Source organism: Arachis stenosperma, chromosome 3 (assembly GCF_014773155.1).
Source record: "Arachis stenosperma cultivar V10309 chromosome 3, arast.V10309.gnm1.PFL2, whole genome shotgun sequence".
Classification (NCBI taxonomy): Eukaryota; Viridiplantae; Streptophyta; class Magnoliopsida; order Fabales; family Fabaceae; genus Arachis; species Arachis stenosperma.
The window spans coordinates 15302713-15323652 of NC_080379.1; the positions used below are offsets into that span (position 1 = coordinate 15302713).

Consider the following 20940-nt stretch of genomic DNA (forward strand, 5'->3'; position numbering starts at 1 on the left):
ACTTGATTCATTTAATTGCTATTATGAATTCAAGACTTAACTTTATTTTTTGGTGTCTAAGACTTAAACTTTGTTTTTTCCGATGAAGGTTTTGTTGAAATTTATCTTTTCCGACAATATATTATATATTAATTTTGATAAAAAAAATTATTAAAATCAACTACTAAAATTAATTATTAAAATAGAATATAATAAAATATAAAAAATATATTTTATATTAAAAATAAATTAAATTATACATATATTTAATATTTATATAGAGATATAAAGTGACTAATTTGAAAGCAAATTCTTGGTCTGCACGTCGCATTTTTTATTATCTATTTATGGGTATGCGCATACAGTGGGTTTTGAGATGTAAGGGGAGAGGAGAGGAATTAAAACGGGATAATATGGATAGGAATGCGCGGCAGTGAATCATAGAAATAGAAATAGAAATAGAAATTGGAATTGAAGCCATGAGCGTCAACATGGTGGCAGTGGCGTCCATGGCCACTCCATCCATCACCATCAGCTTCACTAATTCCAAATCACTTACTCTTTCCTCTTCTTCTTCTCAACTTCCCAGCTGCTGGCCTTCTTCTAATTCAACTCTTCGTCGTCATCCTTCTTCTTGTGCCCTCACTCTTCGCTGTGGCGCCGCCGTCTTTGCCTCTTCCTCTTCCCCTTTCACTTCCCCCAATTCCAATTCAAGTTCCGTGGTATCATTCTATTCTCACTATTTCAATTTCTATCTTCCTTTTCATCAGGTGATCCTGTAGTTGACTTTGATTTTTCAGATTGTGGCCGCGCTTGGAATCGATGCGCAGTCTGAGCGTGATTACGAGCCTCTTCAGGTTATGATTTCGGGTGCTCCTGCTTCCGGAAAAGGCACTCAATGCGAGCTTATCAAACACAAGGTTGGTTCGTTCCCCTTCCCTCTTTATTATGATTATTATTAATCCCTTTCTTCCTTCAACGCTTCACTTACTCATTACTCGTATGTGATTTGTGTAGTACGGTTTAGTGCACGTTGCTGCTGGTGATTTGCTTAGGGCTGAGATCGCCACTGGCAGTGATAATGGAAAGCTTGCTAAACAGTATATGGAGAAAGGTCAACTTGTTCCCGATCATATTGTTGTCATGGTAATGCTACCTTCTTATTTCTCTTCTCTCGTTATTCATGTTGTATGTATGTATGTATGTATGTATGTATGTATGTATGTGGTTGATGTGGGGTGTGTGTGTAGATGGTGAAGGATCGTCTCTTGAAGCCTGATGCTAAGGACAATGGTTGGCTTCTCGATGGATATCCGCGGAGCTTGTCTCAGGCTACTGCCCTCAAAGGATTCGGCTTCCAACCTGATATCTTCATTCTTCTCGAGGTATTCTTTCATTTCTTGCTTTCTTTTTGTTTCTTTGGCTTCTAGTGTTTTATAATTATGACCCTGATTCCCTCATAATCATAAATGCCCTTACTAGTTCTACATAAAGCAGTTTTTTTTTGTGATGTTAAAAAAAGGGGTTTGGAAAAAAGAAAAAGAGGGGGGGGGGGGGGGGGGGACAACTTATTATGGTCAAATATTTATATTCAGCATAATATATCATATTCATTCACAAAAATTTGTCCAAGGTTGCAAGTTCACAAGTAATCTTTTAATTTGAAGTTCTGGACCAACCATATTAATCATCACTTCCATCAATTGTGTGAATAACTGCAGTGTTGTCTTGTGGAGATCCCTTGTACTGATATAAATACTAGGAGCCATCAGTTGTATGTGATAATTTATGATTGAATTTGCAGGTTTCTGAAGATATTCTTGTCGAGAGAGTAGTAGGGCGGAGATTAGATCCTGTTACTGGAAAGATATATCACTTGAAGTATTCTCCTCCAGAGACAGAAGAAATTGCAGCACGGCTTACCCAGCGTTTTGATGATACTGAAGAAAAGGCATGAATATTTAAACTATCATGTTGATTCTGTAAATATCCCACTGTTCCCCCCCCCCCCCCCCCCCCCCCTTCTCCTCCTCTCTCTTCTGTGTGTAACTAAGTGCAACTAAAAGTTCTTTTCCTTCATTGATTTAGGTAAAGTTGCGATTGAACACGCACCATCAAAATGTGGAGGCAGTGCTTTCAATGTATAAAGATATCACCGTTAAGGTCTCTCTCTCTCTCTCTCTCTCTCTCTCTCTCTCTCTCTCTCTCTACAGTATAAGATTGAGTATCCATACTTCAATGGCAGTCATCTTCTTATGGACTAACTTATCCTGTTCAAAACAACTTATAATCGGAAGTTCCTGCCAGAGCTACTATCTCTCCTAAAATAAGGCAACTCCGAATAGCATATCTTCTCAGGAGACTGAAGACAAAACTATAATTGACTTCTGCATATATGAAATAGTTAGTAACATTAACATAATGATGCATTCGAATATTCTTGTGCATTCTGATATAGTGATATTGGAATATCTAGATGAAAACTGATTAAGAGTCCTAGTCATCTTAATTATCCTCTTAATTTCTAAATGAAGAAAGTTTAATTTTTATCTTTTTTATGTTTTCAAAAAATAACTTATATATTTGAATTTTACTTATTTTAGTATTAGTAAGATAAATTAGGACTCTCAATCATTACTCGGATGAACACTAACTAATATGCTCATATGATTTTGTTGCTTTTAGATTAACGGAAATGTCTCCAAGGAGGAAGTATTTGCTCAAATTGACAGTGCACTTACGAGTCTTTTGGAACAAAGGAAGGCTGCATCAGGATCTGTGGCCGCTTAGATTAGCATCTTTTGACATTTTGATCTATCCTGACGTCCTGCTCTTGGTAACGGATTTTATGATTTATTTATATAATGACTTAATAAAAGACTTCATGCAAAGTAGGCTGCCCGTAAAAACTGATTGGTTAAAATTGTCTCATGGCTTTGCATCCTTTGTAGAAAGCATTGTGATTGGCTACAACCATACATGAAGACTTGTGATCATAAATTGCACGGTATGCTTTGGAAGTTTACTTTCTAAGATAGTGGTTGAAGATTTTTTTTTTTTTAAATTTTGAATGCAATGAGCCAATGAGGAGCATGTAAATGGAGGATTTGGTAGATTATGTTTGTTTCCGGTTGTTGTTTGGTTGGTATGTTGTGTCCTTTATCATTTTCTATAGATTAATTGATGATTGAATGTATTTGTTCGACCAAAAGAAATAAAAAGAAATCATTTGTTCGATGTTCTTGAATAAAAAGAAATAAAAAGGAATATCTTTTGTGCAAAGTGGAATTGGGGGAAGAGTAATATTATAACTAAATTTGTGAAGAGAATATTCATTGTACACAATTGTTTTTTATTTTAAAAAGACAATCTGCTCTATTCATTGAAAGATGTTCAACACCATGACCTTTTTCTAAAAATCAACTAAAACGAGTAGCTCCTTATTCGATATTGTTTCCACGCGACTGATTGCTATTTTTGTTTGACGTAATTTTTACTCGATGATCAACTACATATTTGTTTGGTCTTATATTCCTCTGACACTATGGGTGTAGAAACTAGAAAGTAGAGTTGGAATGTTGGATAGTGGATACATTTCAATTTATTATCAGGGCAATAATAATAGTTAAAAAAAGAGCATTCAACTTTCAATTAATTCTTTTTTTAATCTCGAGAGTGACGAGAAGGAGATTATTAGAATATATCTGCTTTTGTTATCTAAAGATAATTCTTTGTTGGTTAATCCTGGCCACCATCTATCGGTTAGTACATTCAACAAATAAAATCTAAGAAAATGTAATTTGCGTAAATTTCCCTGCTGTTATTTTTTCCCTCTTTTTTACGACAGTACTTTTAACTGAAACCTTAGAACATGTAAACAAACTATGCAATTAGCTATTACCTTGCTCTGCCATTAATCCAACTAGTTTTGCTGGGAATGGGAAGTGGTTAGAGTTTTGGTTGAAAATTTTCTAAAATTTAGAATTGTAGGTACTTTTCACCTGCTTAAACGAATTAATAACAAGATTTTCAAAATGGAGAAGAGATGCATATGGATTGCATTATTGGCAAATCTTTGACTTCATGGACCGGGACAAAATTGCGTCTCAGCTCTGGGTTTCACCGTTTCACATTGAAATTAGTTTAATCAGCATATGTGCCTTAAATGATTATATATCTTGCTAACAAATCTTTTGTATATAGTTACTCCTTGCTTAATTACAACCCACGAGTTTGTAAGAAACTAGGAATGGTGCTTTGTTGACTGGCATGGCAACCGTGGCGGAAAGTTCAACCATGTTAGTTATTCGTACATTTGAGAGTTGAGACCCCCAAATTAATGAAGCCTCAGGAGTCAAGAGAGCAGCCTTCTTTGGGCAATAACAAATTGCTACTTTTTCAAACATAATAATCTTTATTTTTATATTTATATATGGAGACCTAACACCACCTGAACTTTCTTCTTGCTTCTTGCAAGGCTCAGCAATGGGCTGGTCAGGCTGTGCCGCTGTGGATTAATAATAAATATAATCCTATTCAAAACAACTTTTAAGGAGTGGACGTACTTATATATAATAATAAGCATTAACATGAATATAAATCTCCTTCTAAAAATCAATGAGTTATACCTGAAATGGCATAGTCTCCTATACTCATCTAAAGGTTGCATTCTTTCTATCTTTGGTGAAAAAAAAAACTTCTTCTAAAAGATATATCAATAAAGGAGACAACTTCCTGCAAACGAGGGTTGACTTGTTTGGTTTTTCCCTTCTTCCACCACCAATCTAAACCTTACGTCAACCCAGAAAAAGAAATATTAATAAAAGTGATATCTGCCCATAAAATTTATATATTGTTTGGAGAATAACTCAAAAATAAATATCAAATGTTCGTCGTTCTTGTGTGAATGTACAATAAAAAATATCTATTTATAGGCTAATGATGTAATTTAATCACAATGATAAAATCAATCTAATATCAAATTACATCAACATAAAATCACTTTGAGAAAAACATAGATATTAAATATATAATACCCTAAATATATTTTAATATTGCATACAAGGAATATATAGAAAGTTTATATATGAGTGATAAGTAGGTAAGGCTTCTATTTGATTATTTCTCTTTTGATATGAATCACAAGAGGTAGGGTCTAATTTTAAAATGGGATTCTTTTTCCGCGAGTGAAATGACGGAGTTATATAATATTTACTTGAAAACAATTATACTAATTAATAATTGGAGAAACACTGTGGAACTAACATATAAGTGGACTAAGTCATTGGTACTGAGTCCTAACAAAAGAGAAGAGAAAAGAACAATACTCTCTCTTTCAGAATTCGCAAAACGCGTTTGTTAATGTTATGCTTTTGCTTTTTCGGTCTTGTCATAAAATCCTCACCTCACCTCTATTACTCTCATCAAATCATATCCCACCATGAAATTTTCGAATTCTTCTTCTTATGGCTAACTCCTCCTTCTGCCTCCTCCTCTTCATTCTCTTCTGCTTCCTCTCTTCTCTTACTATCATAAATACACTTTCAACTGTTTCCATCTCCGAGACTTCCAATCAAACATTTATTTGTGCCTTACAGAATCCCAACCGACAAGTACAAGGACAATCTAACCTTAACTGTACAAGCTTTCCACCTGGAATCTCTCTTCAACTGAATCGTAACCTCTCATATGCTGAAATTGCTGGTGGCAGTGGATTCCTATGTGCATTGAGGACACCATCTTCTTCTAACTCCATCATGGGTTGTTGGAGATTCTCTGCCAATGCTACCAATGTTCCTTTCAAGCGTGTCTACCATGGACCTGTAATTGAAAACATGGATGCCGGAAACTCCCATGTTTGTGGCCTTGTAACTCAGAACAATAATAGCCTTAAGTGCTGGCAATGGCCCCGCTTCGATTCAAGCAAGGTCACCAACTTGTCAAGTATTGCTGTGGGAGAGAATTTCGTCTGCGGCTTATCGGAGTCATCAGGCAAGGTTACTTGCAGTGGTGGTGATACCGGAGTTGTTGGTAAGGAGCCTGGTGGCGCGCACTCTGCCATTGCAGCCGGGTTTAGGCATGCTTGTGCCATCTCCATTGATGGAAGCTTGGATTGCTGGGGTGACGTGGATCAGAAACCGCAGGGTAAGTTTGTTGATTTGGCCTTGGGAGAGAACCGAAGTTGTGCACTTAGAGATAATAGAACTGTTGCTTGTTGGGGACAGAATAATTTCAGGATTCCAAAGAGATTTGAAGGGACTTTCTTTGTGGCAATTGTGGCAAAACGAAGTGTTTTCTGTGGAATTGTGTTTTCTAATTTTAGCTTGGTATGTTGGGGTGCTAAGTTTTTTGATACAAACGCTGAGGTGTTTGAAAATGTCCTCCCTGGACCTTGTAGGAGTAACTGCCCATGCGGAATCTTACTAGGCTCTGCCACACTATGCTCTTCAGGAATGTCAATTTGTACATCTTGTTCCCCAAGAAATGAGGCTGGTTCGCCCTCGCCATCGCCACCACCCACAAGTAGTCCGACCGGGACTACAAAAAGTAGTGGATGGAGCAAGAAGATGGTTGCATTCTTGGTGGTTGGATGTGTTGGTTGCAGTTCCCTGCTGCTAGTGTTTTGTTTCTTCATTTACTGGCACTGCAAGGGTAAAGGAGGCCGCGTCCACGACTCTGGGCGATTGGACGAATCAGGGACTGGGAGCGCCTCGCCAAGCCACCCGGAAGGCGGAGGCGGCCGTGGAGTTCTAGAGAAGCGTTTAAGCCACGTGATCAGCTTGGGAAACGGGAGCCATTTGGAGGAATACAGCCTTCAAGTGCTTCTTGAAGCCACCAACAATTTCTCAGAGGACAAGAAAATAGGGACAGGTAGCTTTGGGTCTGTATACCATGCCACACTGCAAGAAGGCAAGGAAGTCGCCATAAAAAGAGCCGAAAACTCTCCCCATTCGCCGTCCAATGCCACCAGAAGGCAGGAAGACAAGGACAGTGCATTTGTGAACGAGCTAGAGAGCCTCTCTAGGCTCCACCACAAGAATCTGGTGAGGCTATTGGGGTTCTATGAGGACGCCAACGAGCGCATATTGGTTTACGAGTACATGAACAATGGAAGCTTAAACGAGCATCTCCACAAGCTTCATACTTCAGCATTAATGTCTTGGGCCGTGCGCATCAAAGTAGCACTTGATGCAGCAAGAGGCCTAGAGTACCTTCACCAATACGCAACCCCACCAATCATTCACCGCGACATAAAATCATCAAACATACTGTTAGATTCAAAGTGGACTGCCAAAGTTTCTGATTTTGGACTCTCACTCATGGGTCCTGAAGACGAAGAGTCACATCTTTCGCTCCTCGCGGCCGGCACGGTTGGTTACATGGACCCTGAATACTACAGGCTTCAAATGCTAACTACAAAGAGCGATGTCTACAGTTTCGGAGTAGTGCTGCTGGAAATTCTGTCTGGCCACAAGGCCATACATAAAAATGAGAATGGAGTCCCAAGAAACGTGGTGGATTTCATGGTGCCATATATTAATCAAGATGAGCTTCACAGGGTGCTGGACCCAAGAGTGCCGCCGCCAACGCCGTACGAGATAGAGGCGGTGGCGTACGTTGGTTATTTGGCAGCAGATTGTGTGAGGCTGGAGGGCAGAGATCGTCCAACAATGACCGAAGTTGCAAATTACTTGGAAAAAGCATTGGCTGTGTGTTTGGCCAAACCATCCATGTCAAGATCCACAACCAACACTTCTGATGAATGAAGAACCAGTCCCTTTCTTCTTGTAGATTCCATCTCTCTTTCCTTCACTCATTTTTTCTTGTTAATACATTTTTTTAGACCTGTTTCGTTGTCACACCATGAGACAACAATTATACGCGGTCCAATTTTGTTTTTTTGTGTTTTGAATTAGTCAGGGCCGTAGATGCCTATGTATTTATTTTTATGTATTATACATTGATGGTTGCTGAACTAACCATGAAGGAAAAAATCATATTGATAATAATAAAATATAAGAATCACTTCTTAATGAATTGGTACCCGCTTTAGTTTCTTAATAATTGTTGGAAGATTTTGACATACGACTACAGTAACAGTAAAATCATGTGATATGAATAATAACTGCCGTGAATAATAAGGTTGAATAGCGAATCTAAATTGGTGGAAACTCGAGGTAAACATCAAATGATCCTTGAAATTATCTTCGAGGCTCAAAGTAATCCTAAACTTAGAAATTTATCATAATCGCCCCTGAAGTTGAGCTCCGATACTCAAAGTCGTCCTTCTGGTGAATTTCGCCAACTGGCGCTACCGGAAAGCTGAGTTGGAGTCGCTGGTGACACGTTAGCAGCGCAACGGCTAGCTGACATGGCCTAGTAAACGTTTTGGAGTCAATTTGGTCCCTAATTTTAGGTTAAAAACCCTAACCCCCAATTGACTCTGTTCTCCTTCCTTCTCCATTGCACACGCTGTTCTCGTCCACTCTTCGTCGCACCAGAAGTGAGTCTTCAGTGCTTTCTTCATCGTCGAACACCAGACGTTATGGCTAGCGCTAGCAACGCAGCTGGGAGCTCCAACAACCCACGATCATTTTGAAGCATCATGAGGAGAATGAATAGAAATAGAGATGCGCGACTGCCAGAATGGTGTGCATGTGGGTTGAGACCAGTGTTGCGATAGTCAGCGACGGATTCTAATACAGAGAGACCGTTCGTGGGTTGCCCAAACTACAATGTAAGTACTTGATGCTGTTCTTTGTTGTAAATCTGGAGGTAAAGTTGGTTGATTCACTTTCCTGGGTTTAGAGTGCAGGTAAGAGGTGGTGTGGGTTGTTTCTTTGGGTGGAAAAAATTCTAGAAGAAGATGCGGTGACATGTGATGGTAGAACAAACTCTTCAAACGACAACGAAGAATGGAAGATGAAGATTGCTTGGAAGCTTGGAAGACTAGAGTCTGAAGTTAGAGTTCTGAAAATGGGGGGAATTTTCATGTTTACATGTATGCTGCTGCTGCTGGTTACAATCGTTGTGCTTGTCTTAAGGTTGGATAGGCAACAGAGTCAATTGTATTTAGTCAAAAAATAAGTGACATGTGATATGCATATGTTGTTCTCTTTATGTACTTGAACCTGTCATTTTGGTTGAAAGGAATATAGATTAAACTGTTTCACATGACTGGGCAATAATAATTTGGAATCTGAATAAAGAAGAGGTTATATGTAAATAATTGTTCATGCACTACTAATGGAATCATCTAATGGAATTAATCTTAGTGGCATATCAGAGAACAACAAAAAGAAAATATGGCACAACTCAAGTTCAATGAAGTCATAATCCATAATCATACATTCATAATGCAGAAAACATATTCAAAATAGGCATTATAGAGCCAGGGCAATATACTGCAAGTATATCAAAAGTTCTCAATATATTGAGAACACAAGTTTTGAACACAAAAAATCCCCAACACTTGGGTTCTAAATGCAGAAAATACACTGTTTCATCAAAATAGTTAAACAAAATAATCTTCTCCTAAACATAATAATTCTAGTCTTCAATTTTTGTTTCTGAGTGGTCTAAATCCAGGATTGGAAACAAACTTCATGAAGTTAAAAAGTCTTGTAACAGTCCCCTGTGATGCACCTTGCATAGGACGAAACGGATGAAGAGTTGTGGGTTGACTGGTTGCTGGTGGGGTGGCAGCAGGTGGGGTGGTTGCTGTTTGAAAGCTGCTTCCTGGAGTTACCTTTTCTTATTTGGATGACTTCCTTTTGGGAGGGAGTTTTGGTGGACTCACAGGAGGAGGCAAGATCTATTAGTGAAGATATGTAGAATAGTTACTAAAAGTAGAGAAGAACATGCACATAATAAGATTGAATGTGATTTAATTTTGTGAACCTCTTGAGAGTCATCGATTTGTGACAATGGCGGTTGACTGACTTCAAACTGAATTTCGGTGGGGGATTCTGGGACAAGGGTGGCTTCACCACCATTAGCAGCTGGAGGTTGGACAGCAGTAGCCTTTGCAGCAGCAGCAGCATCCACCTCATCAGCAGCTCTCTTTCCACAGTTTCTCTTGGTGTGTCCCGATTCATCACAATAACGACAGTGACCTTTTTGATAGATTCTTTTCATCTTCGTCCTCTGCTTTTTACCCTCACTTGGCTCCTCATCTACACCCTTTCTTCTTTTTTTTTTTTGTAAGTGGACCTGATTTCTTTCTAAATTTAGGTGCTTGTGGTCTGTTATGTGATGACTTTTTTCATAGGGCTTGACCTGGAATTGGGTTGATATGGGAGGCATATGTGTTATTATATGCTTCCATTGTCAACCACTGTTGACAAAACTCATCTGGTCTTCTACCAACCCTTACCAATGCAGCACAAGCATGCACACACGGCATCCCTAAATAACATTAACACAAGTCCAAAGATTATCAATATTAAGCCAACAGTAAAGAAAAAAAACAAAGCAAGAAACAAGTAAAAGTATATCACCACTCAATTGCCAAAAACCACATGTGCAGAGCCTCTTTCCCAGATCAACAACTATGTTAGTTGGCCACCTATGAACCTCGAATTTCTCGTATTCAGAGTCAGCAAACCACATTGGGACCTAACTCTTTGACTCCTTCTTTATTTTTTCCAATCTGTTGCGCTGTATAAATGGTAGAATACCAGTGTTCGAACTAAGCTTCACTTTTTTCCTAGCGATTGACCTCATTGCATACAGTCTGACTTCCTCTAACAGTGTAATGATAGGTTTGGCTCTAGCTTCTTTGATCCTTGAGTTGAAGACTTCACAAGCATTGTTACAGATATTGTCTATTTTAGGTGCATTGCTGAAGAAAGTCCGACTCCAAGAGTCTCTAGGTCACTTGTTTAAATACTCCCAAGCTTCCTTGTTAACCCTCTCAATCTTTTTTATACTCTCTAGGAATCCATCTTGGCTGGTGCACCTTGCACACTCCCAAAGCAACCCTCTCAGCTGGAGATCTTTCCACTGCTTATTGAAGTTCTTCCATAAGTGTCACACAAAGAATCTGTGATGGACACCTGGAAAAACCTCCTTAACAGCATGGATTAGGTCCTGAATTTAAAAAAGAAAACACTGGTGACATACATGTTATCGAGCATCAAAATGATCCCTTAAGTTTTATAAGTGACATCAGAGTAGTCCATTAACTTTTATTAGTGATATCAATTTAGTCCTTAAGTTTTATAAGTGACATCAAATTGGTCCATGTTTGTTACATACATATCAGTTCAATATATATATATATATACCAGTTCATCAAGCAGTAGTCCATCTATTAGGTAAAGTAATTGTTCATTATATACACAGCAGTTCAGCATATATAAGCAGTTCATGCTAATATCATAGCAGCCTATACAAATTATACAACAAAATAACAAATACATGGATAAAACGTACCTTCTGCATATCTGAAATGAAACAGAGCTTGTTTTGCTTATAATCTCCCAAGTCTTGATGAAGTAATTCCAAGAACCACCTCCAGTTTTCAGTATTTCTAACAGGGACAATTGCATATGCAATCACATATATGTGATTGTTTGCATCTTGTCCAATTGCAGACAAGATCTAGCCACCATGCTGGGTCTTCAGAAAAGCTCCATCCAAGCCTATGAGGGGTCTGCAACCAGCCAGAAATCCCTTCTTACAGGCATCTAAGCAGATGTACATCTTCTCAAATATTGGTTCATCATCAGGGTTGGGCTGAGGGATAACTCCAAATGTGACAGTAGAGCCTGGGTTACTCTTAAGCAGTGTGAGCCCATAATCCCTTACCATCCCATACTGGGCAGCAGCATCACCATACACAACAACCCTAGCATCTCCTAAGGCCCTAGTCAGTGAACACTTGCTTAGTTCCAAGTCACATTTTGTTTTAAAATACTGAGCAGCCTCATAGTGTCTTAAGATAGGATATTTTCGTAGCTTCTTCACCAATTTTCCGGCCAGCCACTTCCTATTAGCCAATCTATTTTTGGTTTCCCTTGCACAATTGTGATCATCAATGAACGTCTTGATCTGTCAGTAATTGTTCTCAGTGTTGTTAGCAGCATACACAAGCCAGCCAAAGTTCTCATCCTTACACACTGCTCTCATCCTTACATTATCATTCTTTTTAAACCAAATCCTGCGACCCTCTTGTATACAATATTCACGCATAGCCTCTTTGAACTCTATCTTTGTAGTGAATGTCATTCCAACCGCAAGCATAAGCTCCCCAAACCTACCTCCATCTCTGAACACAGGAAAAACCTCATCCGAATCAACCTCCTCCAACTCATCCTCAGAGTTTGGAGGAGTCTTCATTTCTTTTGAGTGCCATGAGTCTCCACCATCAGATTCCTCATAACCTTCATCTTGGACAGCATCATATGTTCCCATGGACCCGAACTTAGGAATTGGTCCAAAAAAAAGTGCATCATCCTCAGAGCCTGAGTCAGCACACACGGAACCATCATCCTCAACCATTACAGCCCTCTTTTGTTTAGAAGTTTTCTTATCTATACTGGTTCTGAATTTCACATTTGTCTTTTTATTTCCTGCTACTCTCTCCACACTCACATCTTCTCCACTAGACACTAAATCACCATTAGGCCGATATGGTTCATCCTCCTCACTACCATCACTGGCTTCACTATTTGAGAAATCATCTGAGCTAGACAATGCCACATATTCTGTTTAGGGCTGTTTTCCTTTACCATTACGTCTTACACTAGTTTCACTAGCAGCTGCTCTTGTTAATGGCCTCCTTCCATATGGTTTTGGTGCTGTAGATTTTACATTTCTAGTCCCTCTCCTTGGTATAGCAGACTTCTTAGTTTCTTTTTATTTCGACCATGGTTTAGGAATTTCAGTGGGTAGCGAAATTTTTTTTGGTGGGTTTTTCGGCTTGGTATTAATGGGTTGAGTCACGATTTTTGGGGGTGGATTGGGATTGGACATAGGAGTTGCAGTGGGGTAGGGGTGTATTTCTTTTGCTGGTTTACTAACAGTAATTGAAATATGTGGGAGCTTTGTAGTTGAGTCTGGTTTTTGGGTGGGAATAATGGTGTCATTTGGTGTAGAGGTTAGAGTAGATGTTGTTGTGGTGGGAATTGGCTCGGCATCATCATTGGTGGTGGGGTTTGGGGTAGGATTCAAATCCTGTATCACCATCAGTTCCTTCCCTTTAGATGAAACTGCCTCTGCTTCCTCGATGTACAGAGGTTCTGAGACTCCATGTTCATAGTACACATGAATAACCCCCTTGTTCTGCTGACCAAAGTAGCACATCTCCAAGAGCTCCTTGTCATCTGTTATAGCCCTTAGACCATTTTTCAAGGGCCTATTAGAACCAGCCACCATGTTTGAGTCACCTTGTCATATCCAAGATTCTTGTGATAGTCTTGGACAAAAAAGACATTCAATTTGCTTGTATCAACTCCTAGTAACTCAAAGACATCACCACCATTGTAAGTCATACCTCCATCAACATCTGTGATGAATGATCCTCCATGGTGAAATAGGATGGTAATCAAATCATCACCCATCTGCAATTTCAAAATTTTTTTTCTTATATTAGCCTCTCTAAACTTCAACCACATTACCAACTTACTAACTCCATAACTAAAACTGTAACTGCAGTAAATCCTTGGACATAAAAAACAAGTTTCCGTCTTAACAAAAATCCCCTTAGTTGGCCTAACCACTAAGAAACCTCCTTTTGATCAAACCTTAGCCAGTACCCCAAAACACAAGCATGCATTCCGACACAAAACACTCCAAAAAAACGTTTTTTTCCCTTGTGAAGAATAGATTAACAACAAAATTCAAAAAATAGAGCTTCACTACATATTTATATCTTTTTTTACGTACCTGTATCAGAGAAACCAGCCTTCACAACTCTCTGTCTGATGCAGATGATGAAGGCGATCCTCTGGAACCTAGGTTCTCCACCGAAATACGCTCCGGTAACTACAATAGCACTGGCGCCAGTGATGAGAGTAACGGAGAAGAAGAGAGCTCTGCTTTGTGTTGTGTTTGTGTTTTGAGCGTGGAAGACGATACGTTAGTGTAACGTTGAGGGAGGGGTTTTTTTGGCATAAAACCACATTGTTTTATGTCATTTTGGCGCCACCCCATATACGACGTCGTTTCTGGCTGCTAACGTGTCACCATCGACTCCAGCTTAGCTTTCCGGTAGCGCCAGCTGGACGAAATTCACCGGAAGGACGACTTTGAGTACCGAAGCTCAACTTCAGGGACGATTACGACAAATTTTTAAGTTCAGAGATTACTTTGAGCCTCGAAGATAACTTCAGGGACCACTTTGATACTTATTTCGTGGAAACTCACGTGCAGTCGACTTCACGTGAAGTTGATAACTGAGAGTCATTAGATAATTTGACTGATTTAACTAAATTTTTATCTAACAGCTTTCAATCATCAGCTTCACGTAAAATCAACTACATATGAGTTTTCACCATCTAAATTTGATTCCAACAAAATTCTGTTCCTGTGGATATAACTTCTCATCAATCAATCTTATAACCCATGACCATTCCTTTTATGGACATTAATCTTTGACTGGTATAAGACCATAAAAACTTTGACATGGTACATGTTTAGAACATTTCTCTTATAAGTTTTCACGTTAAAATTTTCTAGAAAAACCAATACTATGTACAGATTTTGAACAAAAGTGGAAGGAAAAAATAAAAATAAACGACCCATTTGTTCGAGTTTGAAAGTCAGAATTTTCTTCTCAGGAATTTTCAGCACAAAAAATATAAATAAATAATGCATAGCCTTGAATCAGAATTAGAGCTTACAAATAAGCGGGTGGGTCGGGTTTTAGCAGACTCATCATCAGTCGCGAGACAAAATTAAAAAACATGGATTGACTTGTACTTTAAACGAGTCAAGGAAATGTCGGTATGACTCAATTCATCCAAGATAATGAGTTAAATAGGTTGATTTGTTTTTTTTTTTTCTAAAATAATTGCTACATAGTTTTAGTAAATTCTTTTTTACTTAATATCCATACAAATAAAAAAACTATCATACATTAATATATTTTCATAGTAAATTATCTAAACTTCACAAAAATTATTAACAAATCTATAACAAAGATAGTGTATAACATAAATAATCTAACTTTATATATTACATATATAAAAAGTTCAGACGAGTCAACCTGTATATGTATATGTTCAACCGAGTCTGTTTAACTCACGAGTTATTCGAGTAGAGTCAAATTGACCTGCTTTTAAACAAGTTGTAATTTTATTGATTTGACTCGTCCACTTTTACAATTAACCCAAGGTGACTTATGAGTGTGACTCGTTTTGAACACTCTCAGAAGACTCGGATTTAAAAGTATTATTATTATTATTGTTGTTGTTGTTGTTGTTGTATGAGAGATGATAAAATTATCAAGTTAAATTCATATCTAACCCCACTGAAAAACTTGTAACACTACTAAAATCTGGGGGAATATCCTTTAAACCTAAGCAAAAGTGTTAGAAATTGAATCAATAAGAAAAGTAAAACAAGATGATCTTATACCGTAGGAAAAAGACATAGTTGCCATATTTAAGGCAGAGACATATTTCAGTCCCTACAAACATCTGGACAATGTTACCGAAAGTGCATAATAATTGCATGATACATTATGATTAAGGGATAGCTTTCAAGGATTTACATTTAGCTAAAGAAAATCACTTGTCAAAGGAGCCTCTTGTTCATCTTTCAGAGGAGATTTCAATGTGCAAGGCTCGGCATCAGTGAGCATGTTGACAACCTCTCTCATTGTTGGCCGCAGAGATGGTAGCTTAGTTGTACACTTTATAGCAATCTTCAACACTTTTATCATATCGTTTTCAGACTTGGATACCAACCTGTTATCAAGGATGTTAACAACACTTTCTCTGTCATTCAGATGAGTCAAAACCCAGTATACAATGTCCTTTGCCTCTCCATAATCCTCTTCAATCGGTTCTCTGCCTGAAACCAATTCTAATAGCACCACTCCGAAGCTGTAAACATCACTCTTTTCATCTATGTCAAGTGTATAAGCAAGTTCTGCACACGAGTGTATTGCATAAATTAACTATAACATGATATAACTTATTTAACAATGGCATGCATATTTCATGTCTCAAAAATAATAACTGAGATTGCATTTGGTTTCAGAGATAAGACACAAATATAAAGACAGAGAGACAGAAAGTTTTAGAATACAAATTTAGTTTAATTTTCTATACTTCTCTCTAAAACTGGGATAGAAGGGACACAAATCTTCAGTCCTTTATCTTTGTATTTGTGTTCTATCGTTAAAACCAAACTCAAGTTGTGTATGCTTCCTAAATATTAAACAGTGAAATAAAATTTCCTGCACAAAATAATTTCAAAATTACCTGGTGCTATATAACCATGTGTACCAGCAACACAGCTATAACCCAATTGATCACTGGATTTTTCTGCCAACCTTGCAAAACCAAAATCAGCTATTTTGGGCTCATAATCCTGATCAAGCAAGATGTTGCTTGATTTTATATCCCTATGAATAATAGGTGGAGAACAATCATGGTGTAAATAGGAAATTCCCTTTGCGGCTCCCAGAGCAATCTTATACCTCTGGTTCCAATCCAACTCCCGCTTCCCATCTTTAATATCTCTGTGTAGAGCACGAAAAAGATTACCATTTGGCATGTACTCAAACACCAAAAAATTGGACCCTCCTTTTACTAAACAAGCATAGAGCTTAAGTATATTCCTATGTCTAATTTTCCCCAGAATCTCCATCTCTGCAGCTAAAATCTTCACATTATCACCTTTGCCTAGTTTCTTTACAGCAACTGTGGCGTGACTCTTTCGCAACTCCACTCGATAAACCCTCCCTGTACTGCCACTTCCAATTAAATTATCATCATTCAATTTGCATATTTCATCCGCATCGATATCTACTTGGTGGAAAGATGCAAGTTTCCATTTTTGACTTGATTCATCTTGACCATTCAAGTTCTTATCCGCAATAATATGCTTGAGGTTTCCACGATTCAAAAGCAGCAACACAGCTAAAGCAATGACAAAAATAGAAGCAATGAGAAAGAACAAGACAAATTTATCAGCAAAAAGCCTTTTCTGACCATGACTTTCAGCACAGATTCTCAAATCAGGATTCATGGGAGGTCTAAAATTTTCCTCAACACAAAGTCCCTTGTTCCCAAGAAAAGCATGCTCTCCTCCAATAATCAGAAGACCAGATGGGATCCTCCCAGAAAACAGGTTTTGAGAAAAATCCACAGAGCTCAGTTTCAATGTCTCTAAATTATCCGGAATAGAACCAGAAAGTCTGTTTCCAGATAGATTAAGAGAGTTCAATGAGCTCATAAGTGAAATTGACTGGGGTATGTTTCCAGAGAGAGAATTCCATGCAAGATTCAAGTCTACTAGCCTTGCACAATCACCCAATTCTGCAGGTATTGGTCCAGTTAAGGAATTCTGTTCCAGATGCAAAGTAGAGAGTTGCTTCAGTGATCCCATTTCAGGTGGTATTTCACCAGAGAAAGTATTATTGTTCAAGTAAAGCTTCTCAAGGTTCACCAGATTGCCAAGTTCTGATGGCAGCTTACCAGAAAACTTGTTCTGTGTCAAAACTAACTCACTCAAGTTGGTAGAAAACCCAATCTCTGAAGATATCTCACCACTGAAATCATTGTAAGCCAAATCAATTATTTTTACATCTGGAAGTGCCCAAACACCATCTGGAATTTTCCCAGATAATTGGTTACCACTAATCCTTAATCTCAACAGAGACTTGCACGAGGCGTAAGACCCGGGAAAATTCCCAGAGAAATTGTTTTCCAATGCAAGCAAAAATACCAACTTCCTTCCTTCACACAAGAACTTTGGGAAATCACCTGAGAATTGATTCTCAGAGATGTCAATACTCTCAAGCTGTGAAAAACGGCCAAAATTCTCCGGAATTGTCCCGGTGAAGCTGTTTCTATAAACTGAGAACCCAACAAGACTCTGCATCTCCCCAAATCCAGCAGGAAGCTCTCCAGACAAGTTGTTACCATACACTTGAAAGACAGTCAAGTTTTTCATATTACCAATTTCCTCTGGTAACTTACCAAACAAGTGGTTTGAAGACATGTCAACCTCGTGCAGATTGGTCAGGTTTGCAAACTCAGCTGGGATTGTTCCTGTCAAGTTATTCGAGAAAAGCTCAAGCTTGTACAGATTCTCTAACTTGGAAATTGATCTGGAAATTTTCCCAGAGATCCTGTTCCTTGAAATGTCAAGTGTCTGCAATGCCCTCATTTCATACAATGATTCAGGAATCTCTCCTATCAAATGTGAACCACCAAGATAGAACCAAGTCAAGTTCTTGAGATTTCCAAGTGTGTCTGGAATCTCACCCTCAGTGAACTCATTCACCCCAAGGCCCAGTGACACAAGGGCAGTTAGGTTCCCAACCCAGCTTGGGATTCTCCCAGTGAAGTAATTTGCTGAAAGATCAAGAACCTGAAGGTTCCTTAGCATAGACAAGTCTGGGATGGTTCCAACCATATGATTTCCTGTCAAATTCAGCACTCTTAGGTTGGTGCATCTATTTATTTCCACTGGAAGCTTTCCAGAGATCATGTTTGATGGCAGTGACAACACTTGCAGGCTCTGAAGAACTGAGATTGATGGGAAAAGGACACCAGAGAGGGACTTATTCTCTACTGAGATTTCTGTCACCTTCCCTGAGAATGCATCACAGTTCACTCCAACAAACTCACATGGAGACACTGATTCATTCCATGAACCCAAACAATTCAAGGGGTCATTCAAATGGTTCTTGAACTCAAGGAGAGCTTTGGCTTCCAAGGATTGAGATGCACATGGCGGGAAAATGAAGTAGGAAGTGAGCAACAACAGTTTGAAGAAGTGAAAGAGAATGGGAGTGTTGGCCATTAGGACAAAAGTTGAGGGACAAAATTGTCAGTTCAGAACAGTGAAAGAAGAATAATTGAAGCGGCTGGCAGGTGGGTGGGGGAATTAAATGATCTTTGAACTTTAATTTGATGAACAGCAATTAATTAAGAAACCATTATTGAAGGGTAAAAAAAAGGGGTCACCTCATCATCCTGGAAACAGAAACAAACATTCACTCACATTAAAATATTAACAAACACATGGCATGCATAATAGTAATCAATAAATAATGCAAACATGGGTGTGATGTGTGAAACTGAAAAGAAAGGTGACGTTGAGACGTCAATTCTGTTTCTATGTGTAGTAATAAGAAGTATTAGTGAATTATTGCACTGTCTTTTCTATGATTGTAATCAAAGGCATTATTGAAACAGACTATGCTTGCTTGCTTGCTTTGGAGTCACTCATTCGTATCTTTTGCTGAAAAGTTTTGTTTCTAATCTAATTTGTTCTCAAAGCAAAGCACATAGATTAATCATGATTAAGCATCCCGCTACTTCTTTAGAAAATCATTAGATACCATTACTAACAACCATGGACGTTACAATGATATTTTATTTTTCACTTTTTCGGAGACAGCTAACATTAAAAGTGTAACAACTCATTTCTTTTCTTCTTGTTCGCAAATTAAGACTACTTGTAACACACAACATGGAGAAATACATATCCAGTTATTTGTACATAACAAAATCAGTTATTAATATAAAATATATGTTAAAAATATACATTAAAAAATTATAGTTATACACAAATATATGATAGCTGATTTGACGATTGATTTTTGATATATACATAGCATTTTAAGAAACAGAGAAAAAGGAATCCAAAGATTGAAAAAGAAGATATAAATTAATGAACTTGAGCTGCAAGGGATTAAATTTTCCTTCAGATAAAAAGGATGTGGTATAAGGTTTTGATCTGATTACCTGATTTTGAGTGAAATTGAATTATTCTTCTTGTCCAAGATGAAGAAGGAGCTAATGAGAAATATGATTGACGTTTGAGTGGTTTGTGATATGAAAGATGGAAAACAAAGGAGAGTGCGTGAGTGAGTGCGTGAGTGAGTGAGTGAATGAATGGGTCAAGATAATAAAGAACAAAATGAAGGCATTATTGGTGTTGATGGTGATGCATGACTGTGATTCCTTGAAGAAGTAGCAGCTGTAATATTCTGTTTGGAAGGTTCTACAGGAATCATTGTGGACAAGAGAAAAAAGAGAAGAGAATTGAAGACTGAAGAAGAAGAAGAAGAAGAAGAAGATAATGTTGAAAGTGGAAGCTTGAAGCACAATTTTGGTACTGACTCTGTGGGCACACCCCACATAAGAAAGATAGAGACGGTTGGTAGCAGAAAATCTCTCTCTGATTCTAATTTTCTTTCTATTGGTTAAAAAATTATCTCTTTTGGTAATCTATATCCGTAATACTGAATTATTGAAGTAATTAAAATAGTCTAAGATAAATTTGGTAACGCTGAGTTTCTTCCTAGTAGTGGGAACTAAGGAGACACCGACAAATTTATTTTATATTTAAGTCCTCCTTTTTTTTTCACTAAAAAGAATGAGTTCTATCATTCCTCAAATATTTTAACCGCTACGAGGGGTTTGTGTATGTTCTTAGTTCTTAATTAAGCACGAGATCAACAACTATTTCTCCAATTTAAATTCCATTGCGTAATGTCAAGGTTGGAGCCAGTGATATTCTCTCGTTCTAGGTGCCGTTTGGACTGTGTACACTTTTGGTTGGAGCCAGAGTAAATACAAAATGTTTTGTTAGATAGTGAAATTAGGACTAGAATGATTAGAATTTCAAATAGTAGAAACAAAAGAAATAAGATATTAAAATAGAAATGATTTTTCTTTCTATTTAACTATACTTTTGTTTAAGAATCACATTCTTTTTAATTAAACCGTTTTAACTAACGTAATTTTTTTGGACAAAATTTATATTTTTTAT

At 37.9% G+C, this 20940-nt stretch overlaps 3 protein-coding genes across 3 annotated transcripts; 2 read left to right on the forward strand and 1 right to left on the reverse strand.

Annotated features, from left to right (window-relative positions):
* Positions 1-331: 331 nt before the first annotated feature.
* Positions 332-3216, forward strand: LOC130966741 (adenylate kinase, chloroplastic). The gene is made up of 8 exons (XM_057891567.1): positions 332-701; positions 780-899; positions 997-1125; positions 1230-1364; positions 1784-1930; positions 2068-2142; positions 2665-2815; positions 2931-3216. The coding sequence occupies exons 1-7, from the start codon at positions 459-461 to the stop codon at positions 2767-2769; spliced, it is 954 nt and encodes a 317-aa protein (XP_057747550.1). The 5' UTR covers positions 332-458; the 3' UTR covers positions 2770-2815; positions 2931-3216.
* Positions 3217-5176: 1960 nt separating this feature from the next.
* Positions 5177-8003, forward strand: LOC130966740 (serine/threonine-protein kinase-like protein CCR4). The gene has a single exon (XM_057891566.1). It carries the CDS (start codon positions 5445-5447, stop codon positions 7743-7745), a length of 2301 nt encoding a protein of 766 aa, XP_057747549.1. The 5' UTR covers positions 5177-5444; the 3' UTR covers positions 7746-8003.
* Positions 8004-15563: 7560 nt separating this feature from the next.
* LOC130968950 (receptor protein-tyrosine kinase CEPR2) lies at positions 15564-20342 on the reverse strand. Its single transcript, XM_057894471.1, has 3 exons — positions 19911-20342; positions 16413-19136; positions 15564-16077 (listed from the first exon to the last, which is right to left on the reverse strand). The coding sequence occupies exons 2-3, from the start codon at positions 18961-18963 to the stop codon at positions 15704-15706; spliced, it is 2925 nt and encodes a 974-aa protein (XP_057750454.1). The 5' UTR covers positions 18964-19136; positions 19911-20342; the 3' UTR covers positions 15564-15703.
* Positions 20343-20940: the final 598 nt, after the last annotated feature.